We start from the raw sequence: 12,500 nt of genomic DNA on the forward strand, positions 1-12,500 counted from the left end.
TCAATTCTTCTTTTCCTTTGCATTTCAAACCTACAGTACATGTAATTTTACTACACGCACAGTATAATTGTTAACTAGACACTAAGTGACCCAATAGTTTTAAGGTCTTGTTAAAGGTAAATTCGGGCGTCTGGCTCATGTTTCTTGAATCAGTGGGGTGTGAAGTATATTTTTCAACAAATATATAATTAATTTTATATAATTATTCTATATATTCTTAATTTTAAAATTACTTTTCTTTGTTTCCTGCTATAATTTGCATGTGAAAATGATTGATGTCTCGTGTCAATCACACTTGAAAGGATAATGGGTGTCAATTGACAGCCTTCATGCGCAATCTACTTCCTTTAATTATTTATTTTTTTTAACGAATTCGCCAAAGGCAGGTAATATTACAATACGACACAAGGTCCCCTACAAGGTAAATTACCCGACCCAACCCCTAAAAGAAAAAAAGATACAAAGCCACCCACTTACAAACAGCCCTTTTACAAAAAAGACAACTTAATAACAAACAAACTACATAAATAGTGTAAAAAAACAGTAGGAACGTATGAAACGTTTCAACATGTACAACTAGTAAATAATTATGTTCAGACGACGACATTTATGACAAACTAAGTCAAAAACATTAATTTTTTGTAAGTCTTTGATAGAAAAATGACTTAAGTTTCTTCTTAAATGATTCTAGCAAGCTTTCAGATTTAATATACTCTGGAATAGCATTCCACAAATTAGAATTGCATACAAAATATGAGTCACGAAACGGGGAGGTTCTAGCAAAATTATTCTTTAGAAAGAGACCTGACAAGCCACGACGGGAATGCCCAGTACAAAATACAACTAAATCATCAAGATTTAAGTTAATTAAACCAGCCTTACACTTAAAGAAAAAGACAATACCTAAGATAGCCAGTAATTAATAGGCAACAGATTAAGTTTAATTACACGCTCCATATACGAGAGTTCACAGTTTTTACAAATGAAACAAGTTGCTCTTCTTTGAATGTTCTCAACTTCAATCATCAGGGTTGCAGATTGAGAGGCCCAGAGTTGAGAAGTGTAGCCCAGATTCGATCGAACTAACGAGACATAGAGCAGCTTCAGTGCATCTTTGCTGAGGTCTCCAGTGCATTTGAATCCAAGCATTTGATTGGCCTTAGCAACAACAGCAGAGATGTGATCAGACACTTTAAGTTGTTGGTGATGACAACACCAAGGTCCTTAATAAAGCGGTTTGGACGACTTCCAGTTGTGATTCCATAAGGTGATACCATCTGTCTGGGCTATTTCTTTTCCTTGAAATTCTTAGATTTAAGCATTTTCATTCCTTCATGGACCATTCTGAAAGAGCGTTTAGATTGTCTTAGATACCAACAAAGTCACTACTCGTATCTTTTATTACTCTAAGACATTTAGAGTCATCGGCAAGCATCACCAGTTTAGAGTGCATGATTACATTCGGGAGGTCATTGATGTACAAATTTAGAAATAAGGTAGGCCCCAGCAAAGATCCTTGCGGAACACCCGATTTTACAGGATTCCAGTTGGAGTAGGAACCATTATAACATCTCGTTGCATGCGGCGGCTAAGGTAACTTTCAAACCATGCAAATAAAGGGCCACAGATACCAAACCACTTTAACTTTTGTAGCAGCTTTTTGTGACAAGCCGAGTCAAAATTAATGCTTTAGCAAAATCTAATAATATCAATCGGTTTCTAATCCAGCATCCAAATGTTTACCAATTTCTTGGTACACGAAAAGAATTTGGGCCACACATTATCTGCCACTTTGGAAGCCATACTGAAGGTTGTAGAGTTGATTCTTGATATGTTTGGTCAATTCATTGGCAACAACATCTTCCTGAATTTTAGATACAACAGGTAGCAGTGAGATTGGTCAGTAGTTGCAGACGTCATCACGTTTGTAACGTGCACCAACGCTGATTGGCTCAGCATAATTGGCTTTCAAGTAGTGGGCGGCATTATTCAGCAGACCATGAACTGCATACAAAATCTTTAATCTCGATTTTCTAGGGCTTTATTTTGACGCCAAAATTACAACTTCTCAGACCTCCTCTCCCAATGGGTTTTAAGAGAATTACAGTATTGCTTCCAAATGAGGAATTTTTCGTTTGTATTGGGAGACTGATTTTATAGCACTTTTTTTGCCCAAATTAAGTATGAGAGGAGAGTTTCAACTTTGGTGTGTGATATTTCCTTCAATTAGTAACATATCAAAAATTCCTCACACGATATTGGAGTGCATTCATCTGTGACTAAGATACAGCAAAGTGTGGTTGTTTTCACGATCAAGCGAAGGGGTAGGAGCTTCTGCAGCAGACTCATTTGAGTTTGACGCCCCAAAACTAAAAGGCAATATTGAATACCAAAACACTAAAACGTCATTCAAATAATTCAATCTATTTGTTTTAATGTGATATACAGTTTGACCCTATACAATAAATAGCGACACAACAAATTTCTTTTTTTTGATGGACACCTCATTTTCCTTTACCGAGAACTTACAGTACAGGCCACCTTGATGTTTCATTTTAATGTTCTGCCATTAGTAACTTAAGATCTTGAGAGAGCTGAATTGAGCAGAAAATGATGTCAAAGACTTGCTACATGTACCAGTAGTTTAAGAATGCAATGCGTGTGTACGCGGTTGAATTAATATGCAGCACAGGAGTTTCGGGCTTTCAGACATTTAATCTTGTGTTCTGCGTATATGTTGCAGTTAATTCTATTTTCAACTAGTTAGTTTTTTTTAACTACAGCTGTAGGTGATTTTATTTCCAACTAGTAAGTTTTTTTCTAACTAGGTGATTTTATTTTTAACTAGGTAATATTCTTTAACTAGGTAAAATTTTTCTGGTGCTATTGAAGGCCAACAAATTTTAGTGATTAAGGTCAAATGCTCAGCTGAGTGATTTGGGTTACTGAACACTTATTTTGAATGATTGGCTTTCATGTAAGGTTAGGGAGACTGCCTGCCTTTTAGGAATTAGGGTTAAGCTTTCAATATTAGTGATTAGGGTTACGCACCATTTTATTTGAAACAGTTAGCATACCAGGAGGCGTATGACAACTGCAGACTGTCTATAAATAATTATTGCTGATATTTTAAACAGTATTTAAGTCTAAGCACCCATTTGATTAGCACTGATAAGCAGTATTTAAGTCTAAGCAACCATTTTAAAATAGTTAGCTTTCAATAACTGAGTTAGGATTAGTCTGCAGTCAGTGTACAAGTGTGAGACACTGTCACACTGCATTCCATGCATGGGATTGGCATGTATTTTAGTGATTGGAGTAATCAATTATCTGAAGTGTTTAGTCTAAAACAACCGTTGTCTTGGTCATTGGGTTAAGAATATTGGTCCCTGGTTATTGGAAGTAAAGCATTCTTTCACTTGTAGGATAAAGGTGTTAGATTGTAAAGAAGCTGTGGTGCTGTGTCGGTGGGAAAGTGAAGTAAAAGAAAGGGTTTATCAAGTGAAGTTGATATGGGAAATTGACCACTGTGAAGAAATTTGAAAGCTGGCATTTTGATTGTTAGCCCTTCCTCAGAGCTAAACCCTTTTTTTGTCTTTCACATAGTAGGACTACTTTTCGAAATGAAAAAACAGTGATATTTTTTTATGATTCCTTTGGAAATATAACTTGTTTAATACAAGATTGATAAATATTTCTCTCTCAGATTTTCAATTAACAAGAGCAGTATACTACCGGAAAGTAACTACATTACAATAATGTTACAATGGTATTATTATTTGGTACTGTTACAATATGAATAAACTTCAATTTTACCTTGAAAGAAAATATGTTTACTTATTTTGCAAAATGGCCTGTTTACATGCTACAGATCCAGTCTAGTGGGAGAAATAAGTGATTGGAGTTTTCCAAACTTGGTCACTACTCGGGCAGAATGTATTTTTTTTATATCAGTCACTTTTCCTAAAAGCAACTACTGTTTTTCACACTTGTGTCCTCTGTGAGAAATTCGACTGTTTACTTGGGACAAGATTTGAAACAGTTCCCATTTTAGAGCTACTTTCTTGATCTTTGCCGTTGCTGTAAGCCCATTTCTTTTAAGTTATCATCTGATGTTCCCAGTTTGTTAATTGTTTCTGCTCAGATCGATCTTCATTTCCTGACAGGCCGGGTTTCTTCTCTGTTTTTCTTTCAAATCTTTTCAATTCCTGTATTTTTCCATAGAATTCGATTTAATTTACGCTATTGCATTGGCGTGACTCCTCCATTTTATCAGTGCTACAAGATTTACAACATGTGCATGGCTCTGGTGTCCAAATGTGAATAAATTAAAGTTTGGACCGAGAGTGGCCTGGGATGAATAATAAAATATTTAATTATAAATTATGGTGAGAGGTTTGCTTGAGTTGCTCGTGTGGTCAAGTGGATAAGAGAGTGGACAGGAGATCTGGAGAGATAGGGGTTCAAATTCAAGTTCGGGTGAGTGAAAAAGAAAGTCTTGACAAGTATGGATTGTCTGTCAGAAGTGCTGTAGAAGGGGGTGGGCATAAGGGATATCCAAGGGGGGAGGTAACTGGAAGGTAAGGTGGGATAGATCCGTGAAGGATGGGTGGGGTAGGATAGGGATAATGGGGGAAGGTAAGGGACGGGTAGGACAAGTAGAACGGAGAAGAGCAGAGTTTCGTTCTTTTTTCATACCCCCTAAAAAACCAAGCCCCTGTTTTTTAACTACACCCCTAAAAAAGGAAAATCCCTTTTTTAGACAGTTGATTAAAAAAAAACCTAGTTTAAAAAAATTACCTAGTTTAAAAAAATTACCTAGTTAAAAAAAATTAACTAGTTAGAAAAAAAAATTAACTGAAATGAAAAATTAACTGCAACATATATAATAAGGTGTATTTACACTAGTCTAGCAAGTAAATGGCATCACTTTTCCCTAGATCCAACCCAATCGGTCAGTTTTGAACGTAACTAATGGCAGACTGTGAAATCCAAAACTTACACTCAAAGTTATTACACAGCCTTTCAATAAAAATTAAAGCTCAAAATTTTGCCAGTCAGGTGTTAAGCAAACACAGTTTCAGAATGTGACGTGATTTTTTTTTTGTTGTTGTAGAAGCCTTAATTTCTTATTTCCATAAATTAAGCTGCCTGTATGTCGATTGAGCTGACCAAAGTTCATACATGTGTGTGTGTGGACTGGTTCAGATTTAAATTAAAATTTTGTAATGGAACATTAACCCATTGATTCCCAGGGGTTCCCCATTGACAAGTAAAATTGTCTGGCGTTTGACAGAGTAAGATACTAAGTCTGGCCGGTTTGGACGCCAAAGGGTTAAAGCTCTATCTCTTACACCCATTTGCCATAAGTACCTATTTCTTATGTTCTTTTCAAAAGCTACCTGTGCCAAGTAGCAGAGATGTAAAGCCAACTTAGCTGCTTAAAATCACCTTTTACATTTTTTTGTCTCCAGGGCCACTCTTAAGTGGAGAATATGAGATGCAAGATCCAAAATCACCAGATGAGATGTAAGTCAAAGCAAGGGGGGACTAACAATGACAGCATGTTTTAGACTCTAATTCCACCACCTTTCATAAGTTGATCATTGACATTTTAATGTGCAATTTTATTAGAAACTTGAAGCAACCTACGTTGACAGTCCCTCCCATAATGTTTTGGTTCAAATTTTTCTTGGTTTAAAATTATTTTTTAAACCAGCTTTCAATTTGGATTTTTCTTTGTCTAATCAATTTTCAATAATAAACTGAAACAAAGAAAAATTCAAATTGCACACTAACAGGAAAAAACCACTAACAGTATAAAAAATTAATACCTATGCAGACTGCAGAACAGACGTGTAATGGAGACACTTTTAATGATGTATGAATAATATAATTATGTTGTAGTTAAAAGTTTTTCTTGGTTAAAAACTTTTCAAACTAGTTTGTTCTTTACCTTCCTTTCTTTCACATGATATGATAATATGATAATGTCTATAGCCTGGTTCAAACATGCGACACAAGTGCGAATGCAAGGAAGTACATGTGTGAACTACCTAATCGCAAATGCAAATACAAACGCAAGCACCTACCCAAGAAATGGAACAATGTCCACTTTGTTGCATTTGCATTCACGCTTGTGTTTGCATTTCAAGTGTGAATCGTAGGGGAAACACAAATGCAAATGCAAGGTAAAAAAAAACACATAAGTTCATTCTCATCCATCATCTTGGAAAGAGGACTGAAACTGCGCCTTGGTGACTTACGTCCTTTGCATTTGTGTTGGACGTGTGAACTTTGTTTGCCTTTGCATTTGTGTTAACTTTGCATTAGCGGCGTACGTGTCAACCAGGCTTATACAAACTAGTCTGAAAAATTTTTAACCAAGGAAAGAAATTCTAACAATAACATGCCCATTATATATGTGATAATGAATTACTGAGTCACACATGTACCAAGGACTAAACCATACAAACTAGATATCCTTGTCCATGTTAAACAAGAAGATTGAGAGGTCAATTTGTTGGGCTCAATTCTTCCCTTGAAAGGACTAATTAACCCTTTCACTCCTGTGGGGTTCCCCATTGACGAGTAAAATCGTTTGGCATTAGACAAAGTAAAATCTATACAGGAGTGAAAGGGTTAGTGTTGTGTTTAAAATAATTAGAAGTTGTGATGTCATGATGTTACCTTTTTACACCAATTTAAGTAGGGGCATATCTGCCAAATACATGTACATGTAGTATCCAGTATTGTGTATTAAATATCCAGTATCTACATGCATAGTAGTTTTCAGTTTATTTAGAGTTTTCAAGTATAGTTATCAAAATAGTTTCAAACGGTGTGAGAGTACATTTATATAAAGCAAGACAGGATATTGATATTAAAGAGGTATTCATTACAAGTATTCTTGGATTGCCACTCTGCATACGGCGTGTGGGTACAGAAAACGCAGTGTTTTAGATGTTTCAATAATGTTTACACGGTAAGTGGTAACAAAGATAATGCTGTACACTGTAGGGCATAATAAAAAGTTTGCAGTAAGTGCAGGGAACAAAATTGTTAGGTCTAAGAATCATGATGGGAAAAAAGAGAGGTTCTTGTTGTCCACCATTTTGAAGTATGCTTCTGTCCCTTGGCATGTAACAATAATGACATTACAGTTTTAAGCTTAATAATGATTATTATAGTAATCATAGATAAAGCACTCTGGGTCAATTGAATTCTTTAGCCTTCCGTGATACATCAGTCCTTAGAGGCTATTCAGAAACAGGCATTAATAAATTATGGTCGTTAAATATCTTCGTTCTTGGTCTGCTATACACAGTCACCTTTAAGTTAGAAAAAGCTGGCATTGACATGCTACGCACATGTAATGGGGAAAAAAAGGAAAATTGTCATGATTATTAACTTCATTCAAAACCTGAAGCCTAACAACCCACTCTACTTACATGTACCAGTTGTACTGTAATTAATAGAGTACAGCTGTAGAATCACATAGATTTAATTGTGATATTAGATCATCTACGTCTACATGACTTTGTAGAACTTGCCTTGGTTTTGTTTGGGTTTAGAACCTCAGACTACAAAATATGAGAGTCAGGCTGTGTCAGTGTTCTAACTACATACCTACTAAAACTAAAGCCGAGATCATTCTGACTTTTCTTAAAGAATCACTGCATTATTTATCAGCCTCTCTCCTCTTTTTAGTCTTGGTCTGCAGTCTGCATTTTTACATAAAGTCTTCCTTTTCCGTTGACTGCTATCGAAAAGAGTTTCTCATGAGCTTTTAAATTTGCAGCGTAAATGTGAGTTGCATTGATCGCAATGGAAATGTAACAGCAGTGAGGGGAAAAGTAGGAGACAACTTGTTATACTTGGCTCACCGCTATGCAATCGAAATGGAAGGTATGTTTAATGAAAATGGCAATATTTGGTTTTGCGATCCAAATTAGAGCCCTAACTCATTGACTCAGGGACTAGTTAGGAGTGCAACTGACATGTGACTGATGTTTTTCTAAAGTCAGAAGATTTTACTCTTCAGTGGGAGGCAGTTCAGAAGTCAATGGGTTATTAAGCCTTTGAAAAATGGAGTTAAAGCCACACTGACAGTTTGTGTAGGTGACTTTTGTTCCAGATATTTGTCATTTGGCATTAAGGGCCATTTAGGGGTCTGACATGATTGGTCTCACATCTCAACAGAAAAACAGGCCAAATTAATGGTCAAGGAGAAAACGCAATTTATGTCTCTCTCTCTGTTTTAGATGCAAGAGTGGATATTTCACCACATTTTTCTATGATTCTTTTTCTTTGCAGAATAGACCTTTTCGGCTTGTACATTTTGTTTTCCCAATACAGATCATGTGATAATACTCAGGTGGTTTGGTCTTTTGTTTTGTTCATTAAAATGAGGGCATGCAAGCATGAATATGCCAGCATGCACTCTTTTTAATGAACAAAACAAAGGACCAAGCCTCCTGAGTATTATCACATGATCTGTATTAGGAAAACAAAATGTACGAGCCGAAAAGGTCTATTGGGTCAAAAAACTCGTCACTTGGAACATTTACATGTAGCCTGGGCTCTTCAGTTTTCAATGCTTTATCTGTGTGTCGTTCTTTTTTTATCCCACATGAGTTTTTTTTTTTGTTTCATTTTCCCAAAGTTTGTACATGTAACTGTTTCTCTTCATTTAACTATAATATTGTCTTAGGAGCCTGTGAAGCTTCCTTAGCATGTTCGACGTGCCATGTGTATGTAAAAGAAGACTATCTTGATCAACTTCCAGAACCAGATGAGAAGTGAGTACATGTTGAAATTAGCCATATTTTTCTGCTGCGGTACAGTAATTTCGAAGATGGTAAGTGAAACATTTTAAACTCTCTTTGTAATTTGCAGAATCAAACTTTTAAGAAGTCCTTTTTCTTTATTCCTTGACTAAACATCATTTACTTCCAGAAATGCAAGAGACAAAATTACATATATGTCATGAGGATTGCAGCAAAGTGAGATGCTTTTGGCGAACAACAAAAAGTTTCCCTTTAAGTCCTGAATTCAACTAAATGTACCAAATAAGCTTAGTTCCTGGGCTTCTGATAGGATGCAGAAAAAATAACGATTACGCGAAATTTTTTGGCCAATACTGCATGCGTGTTAACATGCGTTGATTATGCAGAAATTACACCGGATTTTCCGGAAACTTAAACAATTTATAGAACTAATAATTAGGCCAGTCCAATGTATTTACCTGCTTATGGTAACTCAGGACTGGAAATCGCGGCCAATCCAGTCGCATTTGCGCACAGATACCCCAAGCTAACAATGTAATTTGAGCATCACGATCAGTTAAGGATGGTGCCTACTAATTCAAAGGTATTTTTGCCCCCGTTTATGATTATGTGGAAAATGTACCGCACACCGGTGGCTCAGTTGGTTGAGTACCAGGCTGTCACACAGGAGGTCGTGAGTTCAACTGGACCAACACTCAGGGTCTTTAAATAACTGAGGAGAAAGTGCTGCCTTTGTAACTACATCAGTGTGCAAATGGTTAGACTTTCAAGTCTTCTCAGATAAGGACAATAAGCCGGAGGTCCCATCTCACAACCCTATAATGTCTATAATCCTGTGGGACGTAAAAGAACCCACGCACTTGTAGCTAAGAGTAGGACACGTAGTTCCCGGTGTTGTGGTCTGTCTTTTGTTCAGTATCATGGTGTGGAGGGTGAAAAAAGGGGCCACAGTAATTGGCGCAAGCTGTTGTGGCGCGGTAACAACTTGACTGTCACAGTCTGTAAATCAAAAAAACAAAAATAAATCAAATCATGAAGATCTTAACAAGTGTTATTGAAATCAAAAAAGACAATTCGGGGTAACCATGCATTTTTCAAAGGGCTCTTGAACAGCAAAGGCGGCCTTTGTTGCCTTTCTCCAGATGGCCAGCGTGAAACCCCGCCATCTTTGAAGTTGCAATGTTATGCTCAGTGAGGAATGAATCAACGATGAAATGATATATGAAATGGATCATATATAAACTGTGGATATGAAGTCAAGTGAAGCTATGATCCTCGCTATGTTCCTCACGGGAACATTGGAACCCACAAATGACCAGCTCCCAATGCCAGTGGCCTCATAGGTCAGTTGGTTAGAGCGTCGCACCGCTATCGCGAGGTCATGGGTTCAAACCCTGTTGAAGTCCTAAAATTTTCAGGCTTCTTTACGCAATTGCAAAAATTGCGTTCATAAATGCGAGGATGATGGCTTCACTTGATCAAAACTTTTATGCTGAGCAACATTTGCCGCATTCATTTCTAAGGTATATCTGAGGATTACATTACCAAAAATAACACAGGCGGCACATACCTATATAGCGTAAATAAGAGACTGCTCCTCCCACCCCCTACCCCTGAGATGTTACCTTTCTCACGCTTTCTGCCATCTTAAGAAACTGGAATGCCAGTGCTAGCTCCCAGTTCTACTCTTGCCCCATGTGGAGACAGGACCCAAAGTCAACATCAGTCAAATGCACCACTCCCAGGGGACAGATTGTTGTTCAAAAGCCCTTCAATGCCCGTATAATCCCCCACTCTTGTCTGGTACCTGGGGGTGGGGGTGTCAGTTGACGGGTGCATTAATGTAAGGTGTAAATATTGTTACATGTAGGTTGGGGTAATTCTAACTTTATCCCCAATTAGGAAAGGACAAAACACGGATACTGGGTCCGTGGACCAGTTCTATCCCTATTTATTTTGCTAAAAAAGTGTCCCAAAGCATATCAATGAGCTTTTTAACCTTAAACTTCAAACAAACTGTTAAGTGCTCCAGGGAAGAATGGAAGGGGGCCATTTGGATTTTACTTGATCCATGAATGGGATCAAATACACCCACCTACATTCATTTTCCGGTGTGTAAAAAAAATTCAATTCTGCGACACTCTACAGTTCCATCAAGTAAGGCTATGATCCTCACAGTTATGAACACAATTTAAACAATTGGGTAGAGAAGGTTGAAAAATTCAAGACTTCAACAGGGTTTGAACCTGTGACCTTTCAATACTGGTGTGATGCTCTAACCAACTGAGAGCGCTATGAAGCCACTGATGTTGGGAGCTGGTCATTTGTGAGGTCAAATGTTCCCATAATGAATGAATCTATGAACGAAATGATATATGAAGTGAATCACATTTTGAACTGCGGATATGAAGTCAAGTAAGGCTATGATCTTGTACTTGTACATCTTCATTGCCGGGACTTTAAGATCTTCAGTTCCCACGGCCTGCTCCCGTCTGACCTTGTAGCTCAGTCGGTAGAGCGGCGGAGATCTAAACCGAAGGTCTTGGGTTCAATTCCCACCCTGGTCAGAGTTTTTCTCTGTCCTTGTGTGGGCCCATTTCCATCAGTAGGGCTAATGCTCACATGGTTCATATGGTATAGAAATCTAGCATTTCACATTACACTCTATTCAGTTATCTATGATCCTCACAGTTATGAACGCAATTTTAGTAATTGGGTAGAGAAGCCTGAAAAATCCAGGGCTTCAGCAAGGTTTGCATGATGAACCTGTGACCTCGCAATACCGGTGCGATGCACTAACCATCTGAGCTATGAAGCCACTGATGTTGGGAGCTTGTCATTTGTGACTTCAAAATAATGTTCCCGTGATGAATGAATCAACGAACGAAATGATATATGAAATGAATCACAATTTTATTGAAGTGCAGAATGATATAAAATCAAGTAAGGCTATGTGTTCCTTAAAGTTGTCCAGTTTCAACATGCCACTTTCAACATTACCCAATCTAAACATTGTCACAAAGTGATCACATTCCCTTTGTCACAAAATCGTTTTCTCTAAGGTTAATTAATTAATTAACATGCATTGGGACACTCTTAACAGAATAATAATAATAATAATAATAATAATAATAATAATAATAATAGGGGTCCTTTCCCTTCCAATTTTGATCTGTGTAAATTAATAAGTTATGTTGGTGTAAAACTCTTCATGGTTGTCTACTATAACATACAAACGTTCGAGTTTTGAAAAAAAATTGGGAGTGCAAAACCCAAGGGGGTTAGCCATTGGGAAAATGACATCTCAACCCTCAAAAACCCTAGTTTTGATTTGAAATTTACCTAGTTTAGATTTAAATTGACCCTAATAAAAAATTGGCCTTTAACATATTCAGATTTTACAGAGTTAACTTGTCACCAGTACCCGTTAATTTGATTTGTTTGAGGGAGGAGGGGGGGGGGGGAGTACCAACAACAAAACAGAGACGATCTTTCTTTGATGTATTTTCAGAGAAGATGATATGTTAGATATGGCTCCATTTCTCCAAGAAAACTCAAGATTAGGTGAGTAAATGTTTGGTATCTGGGGTTAAGTTTCATATGATTGTGAACTTTCATGTTGGTGCTACTTAACTGTTTTTGCATTAATGGTGCTAAAGTTGGTGGAAGCCCTGAGAATGTTGCAGGGAATTATGTTTTGACAATAAAATA

At 37.1% G+C, this 12,500-nt stretch overlaps 1 protein-coding gene across 1 annotated transcript in view; it reads left to right on the forward strand.

Moving 5' to 3' along the window:
- Positions 1 to 12,500, forward strand: part of LOC138023673 (adrenodoxin-like protein 1, mitochondrial) — an 18,562-nt gene that overhangs the window by 5,212 nt on the left and 850 nt on the right. The window contains exons 2-5 of the mRNA XM_068870716.1: positions 5,475 to 5,529; positions 7,802 to 7,908; positions 8,714 to 8,801; positions 12,301 to 12,353. Of these exons, the coding sequence (XP_068726817.1) occupies positions 5,475 to 5,529; positions 7,802 to 7,908; positions 8,714 to 8,801; positions 12,301 to 12,353 (303 nt within the window). The remainder of the gene's footprint in view (positions 1 to 5,474; positions 5,530 to 7,801; positions 7,909 to 8,713; positions 8,802 to 12,300; positions 12,354 to 12,500) is intronic.

The sequence above is a fragment of the Montipora capricornis genome, chromosome 11 (genome assembly GCF_036669925.1).
Source record: "Montipora capricornis isolate CH-2021 chromosome 11, ASM3666992v2, whole genome shotgun sequence".
Classification (NCBI taxonomy): Eukaryota; Metazoa; Cnidaria; class Anthozoa; order Scleractinia; family Acroporidae; genus Montipora; species Montipora capricornis.